Source organism: Hippopotamus amphibius, chromosome 7 (genome assembly GCF_030028045.1).
Source record: "Hippopotamus amphibius kiboko isolate mHipAmp2 chromosome 7, mHipAmp2.hap2, whole genome shotgun sequence".
Lineage (NCBI taxonomy): Eukaryota > Metazoa > Chordata > Mammalia > Artiodactyla > Hippopotamidae > Hippopotamus > Hippopotamus amphibius.
The window spans coordinates 48,572,846-48,593,649 of NC_080192.1; the positions used below are offsets into that span (position 1 = coordinate 48,572,846).

Below are 20,804 nucleotides of genomic sequence, written 5' to 3' on the forward strand. Positions count from 1 at the left end.
AAGGAATTTGCACTCTCCTGAAAGTCTATAGTTAGAGGAAAAGTCTGAGTGGTCAGCTTGGACAGAGGCGATAGAGAATCTATTAAATTGTAGGTCTTCATCCCGGGTTCAGGTTCAAAAAATGTCTTGAATATGTTGGGGGAGTTACAATTTCTGAGCTGGAAAAATTCTTGAGAACAATTGGAAAACTTTTCTCTTGGGTCTAGATGTCGGGGTGCAGAGCAATAGCTTCTGAGGGAAGCGGGGTGGAGGCAGCAGGTAAAGGATCTGGCGAAGGACAAATGTCAAATGTCATGACCTCACCTGAGGTCATGAGCAGGTTTCCCAGGGCTGCTCATTCTACCTTTTGGTTAAATTTTTCTGGGATACTTGTTAGAAAGGGAGACTTTTTTCATATTTTAAAAAAAATCATATGGCCTCCTGGATATCAGGCTCTTTTACTGGCATGGCATGACTTTTGAAATACTGAAATCTATTGTGATATGCCGCAAAGGTTCCGAATTCTTTTTGGAAACAGGGCCTCAACCTTACCGGTAAATTTGAGCTTTTATTTAAGGTCACAGATGATGTGGTCAACGAGTTTTGATTATGAAGCAAGCTCTAAAAAAACAGAACAACTGAAGTGCTCTTCCTCTTTCTAAACTGTAAGTTATCTTTCACAGCATCTCACTGGAGCGGCGACCTCTAGGGCTAAAGTAACTAGGTTATCCTCTCATCTAACCAACACGAGTAACTGTCTGGCTGCTGTGAGTGACACGAGCACAGAGTGGGGTGGAGGGAAATGAGGGTGAATTGCATTTTGAGGTCTGGGTTGCTGTTTGTCACTCTGTCTCTTACCATTGCCAAGCGCAAGCAATCTTCCTTCGCCGCAAGTTGCTACCCCAGGGGAACACTGTCCCAAGCTGTTGATACGCTCTATGCCAAGGCAGCAAGGCTCAAAGCAACAATTCCAGTAAGTATTAGGCTATGCTTAGAATGATGACCAAAGGGACATTTGAAGTTTTGGATAAATCTTATTTCTCTTTGTTTTTTTTTTGTAGGAAGATCGCATAAAAAATGTACGGTTATTAAAAAAGAAAACAAAAAAGCTTTTTATGGTAAGCCAGAGGGTCTTTTTCTTTCTCATGTTTCTACTTCTTGGATGCTTTTTCCCTTGCATTTTCATTTCTCCAGATGGCCATGAAGTAATAATCAGGGGATGTTTCAGTGTCATTTTATAAAAGATACTTATGGTTTCCCTTATGCAATTTATTCCACTTTATTTATAGAAAAACTGCAGATTCCAAGAACAGCTTCTGTCCTTCTTCATGGAAGATGTTTTTGGTCAACTCCAATTACAAGTTTGCAAGGAAATACACTTTGTGGAAGACTTTCACAGCCTTAGGCAGAAATTGAGCCGCTGTGTAAGTATACGCACAGCAAATACGGTGAGTTGGATCCTAGACATCTATCCAGAAAACAGCGTGTAGGAAGTTGTCTCCACCCCAAAGCGTGAGTAAAGGGGTTTTCTAACTGCTGGCTTGTAGTCCGAATGGAGACTCCATCACCAGGGAAACAGTATCAAAGAACGCTGTGTAGTTTGTAATGCCACTGTGTATTACTTCTTAAGGAATGGTACAGAAAACATGTTGAAGACAGCTAGAGTAACAGGGGATGCTCCTCAAATGAATATTTAATTTTTCAAGTTGTTCTCTCTTTATGTGATTCCCAACTAATTCATTCATTCATTTAACAAATATTTCTTAAGCACCAACTATGTGCCAAACGCTATTCTAGGATGTTACCGTTTCCTTCCTTCCCTCCTTCCTTCCCTCCTTCCTTCCTTCCTTCCTTCCTTCCTTCCTTCCTCCGTCCCTCTTTCTTTCTCTCTTTTCTTCTCTTTCTCTTACCTCCTCTCTCATTCTTTCCCACATTGATAAGAGCTTTTAGATTGACTTTTTCTTATTTTTATAAAAGTTTTTAGAGTTGTACCCTTTATAAGGCAAAGTTTCAATCAAAACAAAACAAAATGAAAAAAAGAAGCGTGTCTTCTTTGGTACCTAAATTATTTGACGCTGCAGTATGGCTGCTGTCACCCTAAGCAATGGGAAATTAATTAAGAAGGTAAAAGTGACCACACTTTTCTGTAAAAACATCCACAATTGGTACAGAAAAACAAAACAAAGCAAAACAGTAAAGCCAGGATCTGTGCAGTACTAGTTGTCTTGCCTCTATGGGAAGTGTTGAATCTTATCTGTGATATTGTTTGGGCTCCAAGTCTGCTTTCTCCAGCCTCCTGTGATTGTACTTGAAGGTGGTACAAAGTTGGGGTGGGGGCTCCGATGGTTATTACAGTCCTTGGGTTGCTAAAAAGAAATGAGCTTTCTACCCCTGGGCATCAGGGTGACAGAAACTTGAACTCTGGGCAGTTGGAAGTGGATTTTTAATTTTTTAAGAGTTAGGACATCATTTTCATGTGGTCCATGAAAGTGTGTAGTAACCCAAATTCCAGCCTGTAGTGCAGAGGCATTTTTATGAGGGTGAGCTGCTCAGTTAGGTAAAAAAAAAAATTCAACAAAGTTTTGTTCCTTTTGGTTAGTCTGTTTCACTTAAACTTCAGTTCAAGTTACATCCTCGTTTGGGACTTGGGTTGCATAGTTTTCCATGAACTCTCATATTGCGTTAAAATAACAACAAGGATAAAAATGACAAACTGGTACCTCTTGGCACAACACAGAGATCACGCTCTGGGCCAGTCCCCTTGCCTGAAATAATGGGAAGTTATCATTCATCTTTGGTTTATTCTATACTTAATTTATAAGGTCATCTTATTAAGACAGTGAATAGTATAGTCTATTTAAGTTGAATGATTATGTAATTTTATGTTTCATTTTACCACCAGCTGATTAGGTCATTATCATCCCCAGTAAGAGTTTTCACCGTGAAAAGACTTGAAGAGGAGAATAATGTGTTGAAGGACTTGATACTGGGGTAAATAATGAGACCTATGGCAGTCGCTCTAGGCTAAAGTGGAGTCACCCTAAGGAACAGTGAGCTGTTCTTGTTTCAGTATCTGGAGACAAGGACCCTCTTCAGAGACGCCCTCCCCCTCCACCTTGTAAAGCACCTATTTCTTTTTTTGTCAGCATCCTTGGTTCCTCTGTGTAGGTGCTGTCTCTTGCACTAGCCATACATTTTAATGTAATATTATTCTAAATGAACTTTGTTAATGATGACAAGGCACTAGAAATCCTTGCCTGATACAATACAGTATATCTGGACACCTGGAACCACCAAAAGCCACATCTGTTTTGACCATTGATTTGGTTCTTCAGTTCAAATAGCTAGAGAACACATAATCGTTTTAACCCAACCCAGCAATGTTCTAGATGAAAAACTTAGAAACCATGGAGCTATCTAGGAACTCTGGTTTTCTTTGACTTGTTTTGGAAGAAGTTATTTCCTAAACGAACCTTAATCTGTCGAGAGATGCTTTTTTCAGGGACTTACACCACAGCAGGTTGGGAGCAGGATGGTACCTCTTAAACTGGTCGTGGAGGTTTTCCAAAGCGGCTGGCTCCCCCTTGTGGCCAAATATGAGCACACCACCCAGTCAAACACCCGAGAGCCACCTAACTGGGTTTTCCTTCTTACATTCTCCCATCCCCAGCCGACTTAATTAGCTTCAATTAATTTGTCTCACAAGTTTAGGAATTTATGTACTGAAGTAAACCAACTACCTCTGTGAAACTATAGAAAAGAAAGTCTAGGATTAGCCCGTGCTTTAGAAAGTCTCCTCAGACATTGCTTTAGGGAAATAGGTTTAATTTTAATACTAGGCCTTACATTTAATCTTTTTGCCAATTATAGTTTTATATTTTTGGCCACAGAAGCTAGAGTCTGTTTAATATAAATTAACTGAGCATATGCTCTATGTGGAATTCTAAATTAGCAGTTGGGGCAGAGTTTAGGAGGGAGAATTTATAAAATGTGAAGTAGGTTGACATTAATTTACATGTGATATTTTCTTTTCTTCTTTTTTGACCACTTGCTTTAATTCAGGGAGACAGGGATGGGGGCAGCTTTCCTGAGCAAAAGCAGCTGTGTCTTCCACCAGATGTGTAATTGTCATATTATTTCTTTTTTCCTTCTTCCTTCCAGGGACCTCAGGCTATAATTAATTCTTGAATATGACAGTGAATCAAAGCTTTGCCAGTTACAGAAAAATTTCCCCCCTTCCAAATGGCTCTGCTGGTTGCCTTAGAGCTCTGCTCTCTTATACTGTGTCCCTAACCATCTGAAACTTGGGCAGACTTTCCAGGAATTGATTGTAAGACTAAATCCATGTCTTGGGCTATAGAATTTGGAGTTGAAAAATAAAAATAAAACCAGAAATAGCATCTATTACCCAATATGGGTCATCTCATTTTTTTATTGGATGCAGACACCCCTAGATGTGGTGATTCTGCGACAAACATGACTCCCCACCGCGAAAGTCAAACAGGTCGCTTTCAGCAATGGCCGTTTCCATTTTCTTCCGACCTCTTCCCTTCGTTCCTTCCATCCTAGGGATCGTAAGTGCTTCCTGCAGTTACTACCTCTATGATGTCTCTTTTTACCCTTTCAGTTACCTAAATAGCAACCTTATATCTAATTAACTATTGATGAAGCATGTTTCCATGAAAAATATTTCATGAAAAAATTACTTATGAGGTAATTGGAAGGATGCGTCCACGAAGAGTTTTTGAAAAAGAACATCTTAATAAGAAAGCACTGAGGAAAACATTTTAATTAGAAAAGATTAATGAAAATATTCATGAGCATGTTGCGCATCTTCCCTCGCTCTGCTGCTCTGGTTGGACTGTTCTGAGATGTGATATTTTCTCAGTCAAAAAGGGACACCAAATATAGTCCATATATAAACAGCCAATACATAGGAAATAATTAATACTTTTTGTATCTCCTCTGTTGTCCTTGCTATTTGGGGCTGTTAGGGAAAAATGAATAACACAGACTTTGCCCTCTAGGAGTTCTGCAGTGTGTGTTTGTGTGTGTGTGTGTGTGTGTGTGTGTGTGTGTGCTGGTTATGAGGGCTCTAGGCAGAGGAAGGAGGTGGCAAGGTAACTTCACAAACAATTACAACAAGAGGAAGAAAGGAAAAACACCATAACAGTAGTACTAGCAAAGCTCTGGGGATTCAGAGCAGAAATACTCGAGTCTGGATGGAGCAAGAATGTTTTCAAGAAGTAGGAACTTTGAGAGGGGCCCTGAGTTCTGCAGGTTCTGTTTCTGCAAAACCTCTACATCTTTCAAAACTGGTCTAGGGCTTCTTGCATGATCTGGAAACAGGAGAAAATGGCCCAGCCCCCTGTTTCCAGGACCCAGAAGACTAGAATAATGCTTTGGTTAGCATGATACTTTAGGATAAATAGGATTCTGAGGGGTTGATTAAAAAACCAGCCCTGCATTTATGATGTTGCTTCCAGAGCTCTAGACAGTTAACTTATAGAATTCTGGCATATAGCAATTTGCTTAATGTGTTCACTTACTTGGGATTTGAATTTATGCCCACTGTAAACACTGGTATGTGCTCTTCTGAGAAAAAAATCCCTCCCCCCCAAACTTGTAAATAGCAAAAACAGCAAATCTGTGATATAGATTGCTTTATATAACTTAAAGAATCCAACATTTATTTATTTTGTATCTTAATAATTGGAGAAAATACTAAGGAGTAAGGATTACTACAGCCTCTTTATAAATTGTTACTTTGTATATAGCATTTTTTAAATACTCTGATTCTATTTGGATGTTTTATTTCTGGTGACGGTTTTTAATGGACATCCAGAACTGTTAAAAAATATTACTCTGCTAAAGATGCAAAGATATTTTAATTTGTGATAATAAAAATTTTGTATCATCAGCCCTATTTGCTAAATAGAATTTGGCTCTGGGTAAGTTTGTTGATTATATGTTGAACTAGGTGGAATTTTTCACTTATTTACAAGAGCAAGGTACTAAATTCTTTCTTTAACACTGACATTGGACTTCCTTGGTGTTATTAAAGTTGGGGAAATATTACAATTCCAGTTGTGGAATGCTCATATAATTTAATACCAAATCTCATTATCTTTGGGATATAACGTGGGTTGTATCTGAGTTGTCCTTGGTGGAGGTTGTTTTGTATCACCAGAGAAAAAAATTTAAAAACTAAGTTTAAAGCAACCAGGAATTAGGTAGTGGATCACATATTATCAGCTAGAGTTGCAATATCTCTTCCTTATTTTGTAGTTCCCATGGAACTTTAAGATTACTGGCTATAGATAATGGTACAACTCTTTTGACATTAATATCACCAATCAACCACTGAACATTTCTAGAGTTTAGATTTCTTAGTTCAAAATTCAAATACAAAGTTAAAATGTCCATGGCGAGTAAACAGTCCTGTTTTTACCCCCTCATTTAGTTTTTTCCACGTAACGGTGAGCCACTTATTACCGTGTGCTGAAGGCAAGGAAATAAATAATTATCCACACTTTGAGGATTTGTGGATTTATAGTTGGGTAGCCATCGAGTGTCTGAGACCAAGGGTTTTCTTCCCTTCCTTCCTTCTTTCCCTTCTTCCTTCCTCCCCTCCCCCCTTCTTTCCTTTCCCCAAACATATTTTCAGAATATTCTACGTACCTGCTCTAAGTCACTTTGCTAAATAGCTAATTTAACCAAATGATCAACTTTTTGAATCCATCGTTTCTTTGGTTTTAGTGGGCTGGCTTTTATCTTTGTGTGGAAGAACTCCTTCATTTTAAGAAATATTCTAATTTGTCTCAGTTCCAGATTCCTACCTTTGGAATGGGAGACTAAGTAGCAGAAAGATGGGAGGCTGGGGAAATAAAGAACAGTCATAAAAACTGAATCTTTTTGAACAAACAGAATTTTTATGCATATATTTAACATTAATATATTCTTATTCACAGGAAGGATGCATTTCCGAGAATTATTCAAAGTCAAGAACACATTCAAGTATATATACCAATTTCAGTAATTGCTGTAACAAATACTCCCACAAATTCCAGTGGCTTCACCTTTTAGAACTTTATTTCTTACTCATGTAAAATTCCAGTTGGAATGTTTCTGGATGAGGTCACTTTGCTCCATATCATGAATCAGAGATGCAGGTGCCTTCCACATTGCTGCTCTGTCATTCCTCAGGCCTTTTGCATTTCGTCAGGCAAAGGGGGATGAGAACAGGAAGAAGACAGCTGCTTATAAGCCTTGCTCCCAGATTGATGCATATCATTCTGGCCATATTCTATTGGCAAGAACTAGTCACATGGCCACAATAACTGCAAGGAATCCTGGGAAATGTAGTCTAGCTTATGGCTAGGAAGAAGAGGAAACAAATTTTGGCCAATGATTAGCAGTCTGTGATGTAATTATTCAAGAATTTTTCATTAGTATATTATTTACGACCAGGGCCATCCTTAGCTTATAGGGTACCTTTGTGCAAAGTGGAAAAAGGATATAGCCTTGCATGAACATCTTACAATGAATGGAACACTTTCTTAAACTTGGTTCTCATGTGTAGGGCATAGAACTGCACAGTGGTACAGGGTGGTTCATGATTGGAGTAAACGAATGGTTTTTTCTTATGACTATATTTTTTTCATGAGTAAGAAGGGAACTGAAACAGACAAAAATTGGTGTTGTAAAGACAAAATGAAAACCCAATCAATTGAAACTAGATGGCTAAAAGAAACAAGTAAATTTTGTAAACGGACTTTTTGTAACTTGGCTTCCAGCAGTTTGGTTTAATGCTATATTTGCCAGGTCTTGTCCTAGGTACTAGGGTAAGAAAGACCAGTATGATTTGGTTCCTGCTCTCCAGAGCTTGTGCTCCTTTGGGGAGAGATATAAACAAAGAAGTTTAGTGAATCATGAAATGTGATGTGCTCATGCTGAGTTTTTTGTCTGACAAAGTCATTGTGAAAGTGCAAAGGAAGAAGTAGCTAAATCTACCTGCTCTGGGGCTTGGGGTGTACGTGGCAAGAGACTCAAAAGAGTGCTATTAAAAGATGTGATGATCGAGTTTAATTTCCTAAGGTATAAAGGGCAGGAATAGCAAGGGGGAGAAACTTGAGTAAAGGCTTGGTGGTATAAAACAACATACCCTACTCAGGAAATTGCAAGTGATTGAGTATGAATGTGTGTGTATGAGTGCATGAATGTGGCTTGGAGAATGTGAAGGGGAGGCTGGTGGTTTAGGCTTTGGCCAGGAGATGCTGATAGGGGCCAGATTAAGAAAGGCATGGTAAGACTGGCTAAGGAATTGAAGAAAATATACTGAAGAAAACGGAAAGCCGCTGAAAAGTGTGGCATGATTAAATACTCTGTGTTTTAGAAAGACCTCTTTGGTGAATGGAGAGGGGCGTAGGTCGGGGTGAGACCCAAGGCAAAGAAAACAACGAAAAAAGCATTGCAATAATGTTCCTGGACTAAAGTGTGCACACTAGTGCCATAGGGAAGTGAGAGGGGAGTCTGAGGAAGGGAGAAGACTGGGATGAGCCTACGGTTTCTACCTGGGGAGCTGGCTGGGTGGTGGTGTCATCCACTGTGAGAACAGAAGGAAAAAGCTTGGCAAAAGGTTAACAAATTGCTTTAGACCTGCTAAAATTTTGAGGAGTCCCTTGCTCTCTGCATATATGTGTGTACGTTTAATATTTATGATGTATTTATTAACAGATTTATTGAGATATAATTAAAATGCAATTAACTGAATGTATTTAAAGTGCATAATTTGGTAGTTTTGACGTACGTGTGTATTTGTGAAACCACCACTGCGGTTAAAACAATGGACACATCCATCACACCCAAAAGTTTCTTTGTGTGGCTTGGTAATCCACTCCGTCTTTCCCCCCGACACTCTGTCTCCAGGGGACCACTGACCAGCTTTCTGTCACTATAGATTTATTTGCATTTCCTAGGATTTAATGCAAATGGTATTACAGATGATCCCTGGCTTACAATGGTATGATCCTTTGACTTAACAGAGGTGCAAATGCTGTAAGAATTCAGTAGAAACTGTACTTCAGATTTTGAAGTTTGGCCTTTTCCTGGGCTGGCGATGCGTGGTACGGCCCTGTCTCCTGACAACGGGCAGTGGGAGTGAGCCACGGCTCCCAGTCTGCCACGGGATGATGAGGGTAAACGACCGCTTCACTCACAACCAGTCTGTACCCAGACGACTATTCTGCTTTTCACTTTCATTACAGTATTCAATAAATTACATGAGCTATTCAACTTTTTATCATAAAATAGGCTTGTGTTAGATGATTTTTCCCAGTTGTAGGTCAATGTAAGTATTCTGAGCACATTTAAGGTAGGCTAGGCTAAGCTGTGATATTTGGATGGTTAGGTGCATTAAATGCATTTTTGACTTACAATATTTTCAACTAACAGTAGGTTTGTTGGGACTTGGCCCAACCAGTCATAAATTGAGGAAAATCTTTATATGTGGTGTACTGTTTAATGTCTGACTACTTTCACCCAGCGTAACTATTTTGAGATTCATTCATGTCATTAAGTGTATCAATTACTTCTCCCTTTTTCATTGCCAAGTAGTATTCCATTATAATGATGTACCACAATTTATCTATTCATCTCTTGATAGCTATTTGGCTTTTTGTTTTTTTGTCCAGTTTTTCACTATCACAAATAAAACTGCTGTTAATATTTATATACAAGTCTTTGTTTAGAGAGGTATTTTCATTTCTCTTGGGTAAACACCTAGGAGTAGAATGGCTGGATCATAGGTTAGGTGCATGTGTAGCTATGTAAGAAACAGCCAAACTGGTTTCCAAAGTGGTTGAATCATTTTACATTTCTACCAGGTGTGTGGGAGTTAAAATTGCTCAGTATCCTTGCTATTACTTTGTATGGTCAATGTTTATAAATGTTAGCCAGTCTAGTTGGAGTGTAGTGGTTATTACATTGTGTTTTCAATTTGCATTTCCCCAATCATTAATGAGGTTGAGCATCTCTTGATTTACCTATTTACCATCTATGTGTCGTCTTTGGTGAATGTTCAAATTTTTTGCCCATCTAAAAAAAAAAAGGATTGTTTCCCTGTCTCGGCTATTGTGAATAGTGCTGCTATGAACATAGGGGTGGATGGATCTTTTTGACTTAGAGTTTTGTCTGGGTATAGGCCCAGGAGTGGGATTGCTGGATCATATGGCAACTCTATTTTTAGTTTTTTGAGAAACCTCCATACTGTTCTCCATAGTGGCTGGACCAGTTTACATTCCCCCCAGCAGTGTAGCAGGCTTCCCTTTTCTGCACACCCTCTCCAGCACTTGTCCTTTAACAGATCTTGTAGTACAGGTCCACTGGCGGTGAATATATTCAGTTTTTTGTCAGAAAAAAGGCTTTATTTCCTCTTTATTTTTGAAATATATTTTTTTCTGAGTATAGAATTTGGGGTTGATAGTTTTTTTGTTTTTTTTTTTTAAATACTTTGATGGTGTTGCTCCATTTTCTTCAGGCTTGTTTCTGACAAGAAATCTGCTCCCATTCTTATCCTTGTTCTTATATCTTTTTTTTCTTCCTGGCTTTCTTTCTTTTTAAAGATTTTCTCTTTATTACTTGTTTAAAGCAATTTGATTGTAGTGTGCATTGGTGTTGTTTTCTTCATGCTTTTTGTGCTTGGAGTCAATTGAAATTCTTGCATCTGTGAGTTTTTAGTTTTCATCAAATTTGGAAATGTTTTAGCCATTATTTTCTCAGAAAAATTGCTTTTCTGTACCTCCTTCTGTGTCTTATATTCTTATATAAGAGATTAGGCCATTGGTAACTGTTCCACAGCTCACTGATTCTGTGTTTTTTTCAGTTTTTTTCTGTGTTTTATCGTGAATAGTTTCTAGTGCTACATCTTCGAGTTTATAAACCTTTTATTCTGTAGTATCTAGTCTTCTTTAGTCCCATTCAGTATATTTTTCATTTTAGACATTGCAGTTTTTATTTCTAGAAGTCTGAATTTGGTCTTTTTAATATTTTCCCTTTTCCTATTTAATGTGATCAATCTTTAGCTTCTAGAATGCAATATATGGTCTCTCTATTTCTATGTTAGCAGTCATTGATAATTATTGTTTAGATCTATTAATTCATAAAACATTGCAAAATGATACTTTTAAAATTCTATTATGCCTTCTTTATTTATAAGTGGGGATAATTCTGTAAAGAGAACTTACCCCTTACTATCTGGCTGTCCTGAGGAACTTATCATATAAGAAAGACAGAATAAACATGTAATTCTTTATTTATCAGTTTTCAATATAAGGAATTGATTTTCTAACGTTCTTCCCCTAGGTGAGCAATGAGTTGTTATTTTCTCTTAGTTTCATTATTAACTTGTGGACTTAAATTATTTTTCATTTTTGAGATGTCTTTCTGATTCTAGAAGCTACCTGCCTTTGGGGTTTCTTTATAAGTCCACTAAGACTGGCATCTTCCTGAGCCACTCTTAAGATACAGCACTATAGTAATTTTCATGATAGACCCCAAGGTCTGGAATCCCAGTACCACTGTATTTGAATGCCATCTTATTGTTTCTGAGAACATTCTGAGGATTTTGCAGCACCTAACAAAATATATTTACACACTCCCAATGCAAGGGACATGGGGTTTGATACCTGTTTGGGGAACTAAGATCCCACATGCCACAGGGTGCAGCCAAATAAATAAATAAAGTCACACAGATATATGCTTAAATCCTGAAAAAAGAAAAAAGAAAAAAGAAAAAAATAGATAACCAATAAGGACCTGCTATATAGCACAGGGAACTCTGCTCAATATTGTGTAACAACCTAATTGGGAAAAGAATTTGAAAAAGAATGGATACATGTATATGTATAATTGAATCATTTTGTTGTACACCTGAAATTAACACAACATTGTTAATCAACTATACTCCAATATAAAATAAAAAGTTAAAAAAATGTTAGTCTGATTTGAGTAATTCAGGTGTATAATTGTTTAAAGAAAAAAAGTTATGGGTAACATAAATATATGTATTTTTAATCTTTGTTAGCCATGGTATTTGCCCTAATGGTATTTGGAAAGTTGGTATATGTAAGAAGACATTTTAAAGATTCTTATAGAACTCAAATACTCTCAGACTTGAAAGGGAACTTACTAGTTACCTACTTGAATTCATAAAATAATTTGCCTAATTGCTAGTGATCAAAGTTGAAACTGAAAAAAAAATTACATTAGTTTTCAAGATCTTATCATTTACTTTAATTAACATTTTGAAAGTCTGAATAGGAATTGGTAATTAAAGAGCTCCATTTCTTTACATTAATTGTACATAATTAATTTTGAAGTCTGGTAAGTCTGGGCAAATAGAATATTTGTGTCTCCAATTCCTATAGGATGTTTGATAAGTAATTTGTATCCTCAGTTGCAACTAGCTTATCAAGTTATGAGGCATTGACAATTATTTATCTTTGTACTTATATTTAGAAAATTGCAATTGGTTTAACTGATAACAACAGAAGTAGGAAGTGAGACCAACTCCGTTTTATTCTTTCATTAACTGCAAAGTCCCAAAGCTGTCTTCAATAATGCCAATAATCCTATCTTGTTGTTAGAATAACTGAATAAGATAATATATCAAGGCACCTAGCATGTAGTAGCTCTGTAAAATTGTCGCTGTCTTTTCTTATTGCTTTCCATACAGAGAACACTAATTTTCTTTCAATTACATTTTCTCAACAATTTCCAAAGGAGTGGTTCTCTTAAATAATCAAATACCTTTTTAGTGCCTAATGTTAGTGTTTTATTTATACTTTTACTTTAATTGAAAGATGAGATCATTTATGAATCATTGGTTTTAATCTTGGTAAATATATTTTCTCATTATAATATTATAGAATCTCTTTCCTGACAAATTCATTCCTTGGTTAATGATATATAATTTTCTGTCAAAATTATGGAGCATATGGCTCTACCACTTCACATGCTACATTGCATGGATACATTCTTTTTTTAAACTGAGGTATACCTGACATAACATTATATTAATTTCAGGTATACAACAAAATGACTTGATACTTGTATTAATTGCCGAATAATCACCACAATAAGTCTAGTTAACATCCATGCATGGACTCATTCTGATAAAGATTATTATGCTGAGAATTTTTAAAAAAGGTATTTAGAAACTTTCTAGTTTATTTTTTCTATGATTGGAACATGGAGAAATGTTTTATGGGAGTCTAAGATTATTGCAGGTAGGTGAGATTACATATATTTTATCTATATCAGATGCTTCTTAGAGAGAGTATAGAAATAGAATACTGTTTTGTAAACTCTTTTGATACATATTTACTGAAATATAGAATATTTATAATAAATTTTTAAATTAAATGTCTGATTATGAATTAGGTTTTGAGGAAAAACACTGGCTAGTTGTTTAGTCATTTTTTCCTCCTTTCGTGCAACCTCCTTGGTTGCAAATATAGTCCTGCTTTCTTCTAATAACACTAACTTTTAAATTTTACTTCCAAATTTCCTATAAACTTTTATGGTCTCAGTATTTTTGTGTTGCTGTCCTGGTGTCCATTTTTTGCTAAACTGATGTCAATTTTTAAAAGTCTATTTTCAAAGCAGGCTACCCTGATATAATAGTCTCAACTGTTATTTTAAATGCACCTCAGATAATATTTGTAAGACCTCGTAGGGAAAAAAACTGCTAAAAGTTAACTAATAAGATTTGCTTAAAACTCTACATCCACTGTTATTTAATACAATTAAGTTAATTTAATCTTTAATTTGAATCCTTAACTATTATTTGCAATTTGGGGGAAAGAAAGTTTCAGGAAACCAAGGCAGTGGCCAGAGCAGGAATTATTTTAACTATTAAGGTTAATTAAAAACAAAACCCAAAAAATAAAAACCTAAAACAAAAGAAAAAGAGATGGTTATAATCCAGTCTGAAGTTGTATGCTGAGGTAAATAAAATATATAAGATCTTATGTATGGCTTTACATTCCTCCAATGTCTGTGAGAATACTGTATGTATTCATAAAAGGCTATAGTATAATAAAACTATTTTTGTAGAAGGGATTATTATTCTCATTATTTGTGAGAATACAGGGTGAGAAGCTACGTCATGTGTAGTTGTGTACTCCCTGGCCTAAGTATTTCATTTCCTCCGAATTATCAGTGCAAAGGGATTTAGTTACAACACATAGCACAAATTTGCATGATTTTTCAAACACATTGAGGATATTGGGGGTGCAGATTTAAGGACTGTATTTATTTTTTCATCCAATGGTTTTAAACAGTGCTCACTAATGCCCAGGATATGCTTCAAGCTATTATTAAACCCGTGGGCTTTGTAAGCCCCACAGCCACAAGCGATGCTTGCATTTCATTCATCGATTCATTCATTCAAGAAACACGTATCGAGGATCTAGGATCGCCGAACACTATTCCAGATGCTGGGGATTCAACAAAAATTGTCAGATAATATCTCTCTCTGTACAGAACTCCTTGAGAATGCCCTCCGCCAGTTTCAGCACCTGTCAGATTGCGATAGGTGCCGCGAAGGGAGCAAACAAGCGGATGGCGAGGGCTGGAGGCTGGGAGATAATTGGATCGGAGATTTCGGCAGAGACCCAAAGGGTGTGTGAATCATCTCTGCTCTTTCCAGCCTTGAAGCATTGGGCTTCCTCTGCCTACGCGCCCCTTCTTTCTGCTTCTTCCACTCCATTTTAGTCACCCTTCAAGATGCAACTCACTCATTTTCTCCTGCTGGAAGCCTTCTGGGATCCCACAGTTGGATTGCCTCTGCTCTGTCCCCAGAGCAGTTTTTTGTTGTGTGTGTGTGTGTGTGTGTGTGTGTGTGTTTATATTCTTCCAGAATCTTTTCTATGCATGTATATACATATGCATATATTAGTTTTGGCTATGTATTTAGATATCACATTACAATGTTGTTGGTCATTCCCAGCTGAGCAGTTTTTTTTTTTTTTAGTCACAGCATTTATCACTGAGTATTGTAATTTTCTTCACTGTCTCAGTAGATTATGAGCCATCGCTTGTGGCCCAAGGCAATTTTCAGCATGAAAGTTACTTTTATAAATTAAATAAATCTGTGCTATGTGGGCAGAGACACAATTATATGCCTAGAGTATAGTAAGTATGCAATAAAAATGTATTGACTTAATGATGAATGATTAGGCTGTTGCCTTGTGTTTGTTATTCCATGACTATCTCGCGCTTTTTTTTTTTTTTTTTTTTTGAGCCAGTGTCTGGTTATTCCAGCCCTACTAATAAATTGCCTCTAGCCTAGATCATCTGCTTTGGTTGAGTTTGTCAAATCATTCAGCCGTTCTTAGAATAAAACTGCTGCCCTTCGGTTGTGCATTTTATTTTCAGCAAATGGAACTATATACACTGAAATATAAGGTAAAGAAAATCACTCTTTTGTAAAGTCCTCCTTTCAAGCAAAGCAATCTAAATTACAGCAGTAAAATCAGGCTGTCCTACTGGATCTGTAGACATATTTACAACAATGAGGAAAATGAAAATCTCTTGCACAGATCTTTACTAGGGGTCATTTATAGTAAACGGCGCTCAAGGCACCTGAAAGCATCCCATAAACCCATGTAGCTCTAGTGGCTACACTGGCACTCTTAAGTGATTTTTTTTCAAACCTTGTTTTTCTCCTTTTCTACTCTCCTTGCTCCTCTTAGGGTAGCTTGTGCCTTAGGTGGAGTGAAGTCAGAAGCCTTTCTTGTACTTCCCGCCTTGCTGTGGGAGGCACTGCAGACCCAAGTTCTCTGGGCAGAGGGCCTAGTCAGCAGAATGCCTTAATGATATTCGACTTCTGTAATGTCCAGAATTTGGTTGGCTTCTTTGGTCTCCCGTTTGCAATGTCAAATCTTTAAACCCCAGCACAAGCATATTTGATATTGTGCCCTGTGACTTATTTGGTGCTTTGAATTGATTTTTGCATCTAAGAACTTTGACAGAGTGTATTGGAATTAGCAAGTGTTGATTCTCTTTGTGAAGTCCTCTTTTTCCCCACTTGCAAGATTTGGGCCAGCTACTTTTATGTTAGATAATTTCCAACTAGAAGGATTTAGCATCTAATCAAACTCTCCATTTAAAAAATAACAGGCAAACTTCTCTGAATTCTTTCCATAGCTACTCTCTTGGCTGGAGCTAGACTTGGTATTTCTAGCATTTGCTTTTGCAGTCCCAATCTGAAAAACAAAGGGCACAACAACAACAACAACACACACACACACCACACACACACACACGTGCGCACACAGAGGATTTCTTCTTTTGTTTATTATCACCTTGTCCATTTTCAGGTTGAAATCTTTCTCTCTGTGTGTGTGTGTGTATGCGTGTCTGCGTGCCAATCAGTTTAGTCTTTTAGAGGCATTTCCAACATTTCCCCTGGACTCTGGAGTCAGAATACTTCAGATCTCAGCTCTGCCATTTACTATGTGAAAATAGGCAGAATAGTAACTTCTATGCTTCGGTTTCCTAATCGATAATATGAGGATAAAAATAGCATCTATCTCATAGAGTTGTTTTGAGGACTGAATGAGTTAATGTAACTAAAGCCTTCAGATCAGTGCCTGATACATAATACGAACAAAATACACATGGACTACTATTATTTTTACCCAACAATCTCTCAGTAGTTCTGTCTTCACAAGAAAGGGAATTGGGATAAAGAGGAAGCTGCTGGAACTGCTGGATTTTTATCTGCCAAAACTGATCCTGTATTTTGTTGATTTTCCTACCCACCGCTATCCTGTCTACTCACTCTGTTTTGCTATGTCTTCAGTGCCTAGCACACCCTCTGACACTTAGTAGGCACTTCATGAATGCTTGTTTAATGAAGGAATAAGGTCTTTCTGACTGTATGCTCCTACACTGGCTACCAGTGTCCTGGATTTGTCACGCCTTGTTTTGGCCTTGCAGGATCTGGTGTGGGAGGAAGTGTCCTCTTAGTTCACGGCTCTTATCACAGGGAGACCCAACGCTTTGCTTGTGAGTCCTGCAGACTGAACCTTCACCCAAACTGTGGGTGTCTGCAGCTCTTCTGTGTCTGCAGCTCTTCTGTACCTCATCATGAAAGCCCCTTTCGCAAGACGCATCTCTTCCTACTCGGGGTCCGACCTGAGGGTAGAGTCGGGACAACATCGCCACCTTTAGGCCCCTGCAACAGCATTCAGGAGATAATTGTCAAATCGTTTCAGTTATTTTCTCTCAATAAGAGAACAAGCCTGAACGTTGCCCCTCCCCCCCTTCTCCTCTATGTTCTGGTCTAAAGGGACCTGTGGGTTGATGTTGGCCGCGTTTTACTTGTTTTAATAGGTGTTGTCATTTAGCTGCTTCCATTATTGAGTTTTAAGGATGTGTTATCTTTATTGATGTGCCGACACATTTCATCGCAAGGACAGGATATCCTGGAACACCTTGGGGCTTGGTTTCCTTTTATGTGAATTGAGAAGAACTGAACCATACAATTTCCTTGGCCTATTCCAGCACTAAGGTTTTATGAGTAAAAGCTAAGTAAAGTTAGACACTTTCATCTTTTTCTTCCCTTCCCTTTTCTCTAATTAACCCTATGGAAACTTGTGGGAGAAAAAAGGATGATGGAGAATTTCCTCCTATTTGACTCCAAAGCAATTCTTGTGCTCAGATAGGGTTTGAAAATTCACCTCCTCAAAGGAGGCTGGCAGTTTTCCACCTGGCCATGCTGCAAGCCACCTTCTCAAGACATTAGTTTGCTCCTTCTCCTAATTTAGAAGCTAATATTAATTTCCTGGTGCTTTCTCCTGGCAATCAACACCTGAATATTGTACTGTGCAATGTATGTAACAGCCAGGGTAGTTTTTCAAAGAGTAAATTTTTTTTCTTGTCATTCCCACATCTCCTATGCTTCCCATATCTCTCTTGTTCCAGCCATGCTTTCTTCATTTTCAGTTTCTGGAAAGTACTAAGTTTTTCCTGCCTCAGGACATTTGCACACCTTTCACTCAGGTTACCTGAGTTATTCTCTCCTGTGCATCCTCCCCAAACCCTTCTTTTCTTTCTTCACTTCCTCATATAACTGGCTCCTTCCCCTTTTGCAGATCTTAATTTAAATGTTATTCCTCAAAAGAACACTCTCTGAACACTCAATTGAAAGATCATTTCTGTAATTCCTCTCAGAGTCTTGTGCATTACAAACACAGCTTTAATTGTAATTTGTAAATTTGAATTTTTCATTTGATTTTTTATTTATCATCTCTCTCCCTCGTGAAACTGTAAGCTCTGTGAGGACAGACACCAGATACTATTTATTTGCTGGTGTATATCATGCCCGTGATATTATACCTGCTCAAAAAATGTTGGTTGAGTTGATGGCAGAATGAGTATTATTAGCTCTTTTTAAACCCTATTTTCTATATTTCCTGTCAATTTCTTAGATTTCCTGTGCTTCATCAGCTAGAGAGATGAAATCCATTACCAGGATGAAAAGAAAATTTCATGAGGTAAGTATTCCAAATTCTTGTCTTTGAGTACTTTGTTTTTCTTAAATGTAAAATATTTCTGCTTCTAATATTTCCACTTTATCTGCAGATTGGAAAGAAAGGAATCTACAAAGCCATCAGTGAACTGGATATTCTTCTTTCCTGGATTAAACAATTCCTGGAAAGCATTAAGTAATGCAAGAAGTCAAGTGGATTGATGTGATTATTTTGAAATATAATGAGAACAACCAGAAATGCATTTAAAGCAGTGTCTTTCCTTTTAAAACTTTTGTACATAGTACTAACAGCAAGTTAGATGATTCAGAATAGACTAGAGGAATTTAATGTAATAAAATTTTGGAGGTAAGTAAATTGTCACTAATATGCACATTTTCTGTATTTTCAAAGAATGTTTTCATCCTGAACGTATTTTGTCATTCCCAGGTGCATTGCATGAGTCTAATCTAAAGGTGTATAACCAGCATTAAATCATGTAATGCTTGTACATAGAAAACGACAGATTTCTGGGATACAATATAATGTTATTGAGACTTACATAGATGCCATGTATGTGATTATTGTCTACTTAAGGGCTTGATGATTACTAATTATTAATTATGCCGTGTGAACTTACCCCCTAACAGACTTTGATTTTAATGGAATAAATTGTGTCTTTCCCCTGGATGTTTCTTTTAGGACAGCATGCTAGAATTTCATTGAGTACAATGGGTAACTACCAGATCAGATCAAATAGGACACACATGCAAGCTAACTGCTTGGGATGGTTTACTTGAAATGCCTTTAACAGATAACCCCAGCTACACAGACTACAAGGAACCAAGCCAAAATGATGCTGAGGTTTGATCACGTCCCTTCCGGGTGCTATACGATTAAGACAGTTGTTAGAGGCCAAATAGAAGTCTGAATGCAGCTCAGATTCCACCACAGGAAACTTTCCATACTATTCAAAACCTTACCTGCACAGCTAGGGCTTCAGTTGAATGAGTCATATGGCCTGACCGTTGTTGTGCATTAAACAGACCCTGCCTCGGCATAGTGGGCATGGGTAGTTTCAGACAGCAGTTTGTGTGGTGGCCAGTTCACTTCCACAAAGCATCCACTGTGCCTCTGCAGCACACAGACAACACAGGGACTTGGTGTTTTGTGATACGAATGGGCGGGGCTTCCTGAAAGCCTTTGTGGATTTCATCCTTGGAACCTCTTCTCTACCTTGCTGTCCCACCATCCAGTTCTTCTTTTTGATCACATGGTCATTAGTCTATTCACTTGGGACTATTCTCTCTTGGTTTATCTATTAGTCCAAAATTACCTGTTTATTGCCTGCCCCTTCTCCTTTCTGCCTTCGCCATCAGCACTCTGTGGCCCTAGGTCTTATTCTACTGCGGACCTTTTTATTAGACAAACCCACTGGCAGGGAAAGGTGTGGTGAGTGGAGGCGATTGGCGATGGGTGACTGGGGGACTCTGTCTTCACTTCATGCTGTTGATTTAGGGCTTCCCGGTGAAGGCTCCTAGGCCATCAGTAATGGGGCAGCCTTCTTTGTTGAGAAACATTTGGAAGAGATGGCATCTTGAGGATCAGGAGTCTATCCCCTGGCTTTTCCAGGGGAATAGAGGAAGTGGTGCACACACGGCTACTCATTGCCCCATTTCAGGGCCCTCAGTGTTTTCCAGGAACAGGCACTCTCACAGCTGAGTTTGTGGTATATTTCCACAGAGCCAGGAGTCCCCGTCTTGGTTACAAATGTTCTTAGTCTGTTCCATTACTTAGGAACTTCAGGTATCAGAGGGGCTGTGAAATATTCATTTGCCAACTTTAGGTTCTTAGGGATAAAATTTCTTCTGTGTTCCCCAATACTTTGGGGTGATTGAATTCAGTGTTTTAATTTGTTTCCCAAATTCTGCTGTTTGCCCAGAATAGTCCAAAGCCTGCCGAAGCGCTATAGGAATTTAAACATCACTGAACAAAAAACCAATATCCACGTGCTGGTGCCTATACACAAACTTTTTTCAAATACCAAAGGAAAAAGCATGGTTTTAGTGTGTTTGAGTAAAGACTGGTGTTTTGAAAAGGCAGTTAAGAAGAGAGAAGCTGGTGTCCTTGTGCACAGGGAGGAAACTGTGTTTGGTGGTGTCACGGTGGGCTCAAGGTGAAAGCGTCCCTCTGATTTCAGGTCCCACTCTGGACTTTACCAGAACCAGAGATGGTTACATTTGGGGAAATGCCTGCGTACCCCCAAATGCCCATAGGATGCTCTAGAAT

At 38.0% G+C, this 20,804-nt stretch overlaps 1 protein-coding gene across 2 annotated transcripts; it reads left to right on the forward strand.

Annotated features, from left to right (window-relative positions):
- Positions 1–747: 747 nt before the first annotated feature.
- Positions 748–19,025, forward strand: IL26 (interleukin 26). 2 transcript variants are annotated; one of them, XM_057743101.1, is made up of 5 exons: positions 748–952; positions 1,041–1,097; positions 1,269–1,403; positions 18,477–18,542; positions 18,631–19,025. In XM_057743101.1, exons 1-5 carry the CDS (start codon positions 782–784, stop codon positions 18,715–18,717), a joined length of 516 nt encoding a protein of 171 aa, XP_057599084.1. In that variant the 5' UTR covers positions 748–781; the 3' UTR covers positions 18,718–19,025. The 2 variants fall into 2 exon arrangements, with proteins under 2 accessions (XP_057599084.1, XP_057599083.1); XM_057743100.1 differs by having other exon boundaries at positions 782–952; positions 1,269–1,427; positions 18,631–18,717.
- Positions 19,026–20,804: the final 1,779 nt, after the last annotated feature.

Bases quoted from the DNA above. Each gene is read 5' to 3' on its own strand.
- IL26 (XM_057743100.1), top strand. From the start codon at position 782: ATGAGGGTGAATTGCATTTTGAGGTCTGGGTTGCTGTTTGTCACTCTG. The intron at 953-1,040 runs GTAAGTATTAGG...TTTTTTTTGTAG, and splicing joins GGCTCAAAGCAACAATTCCA to GAAGATCGCATAAAAAATGT. The intron at 1,428-18,476 runs GTGAGTTGGATC...TCAATTTCTTAG, and splicing joins GTATACGCACAGCAAATACG to ATTTCCTGTGCTTCATCAGC.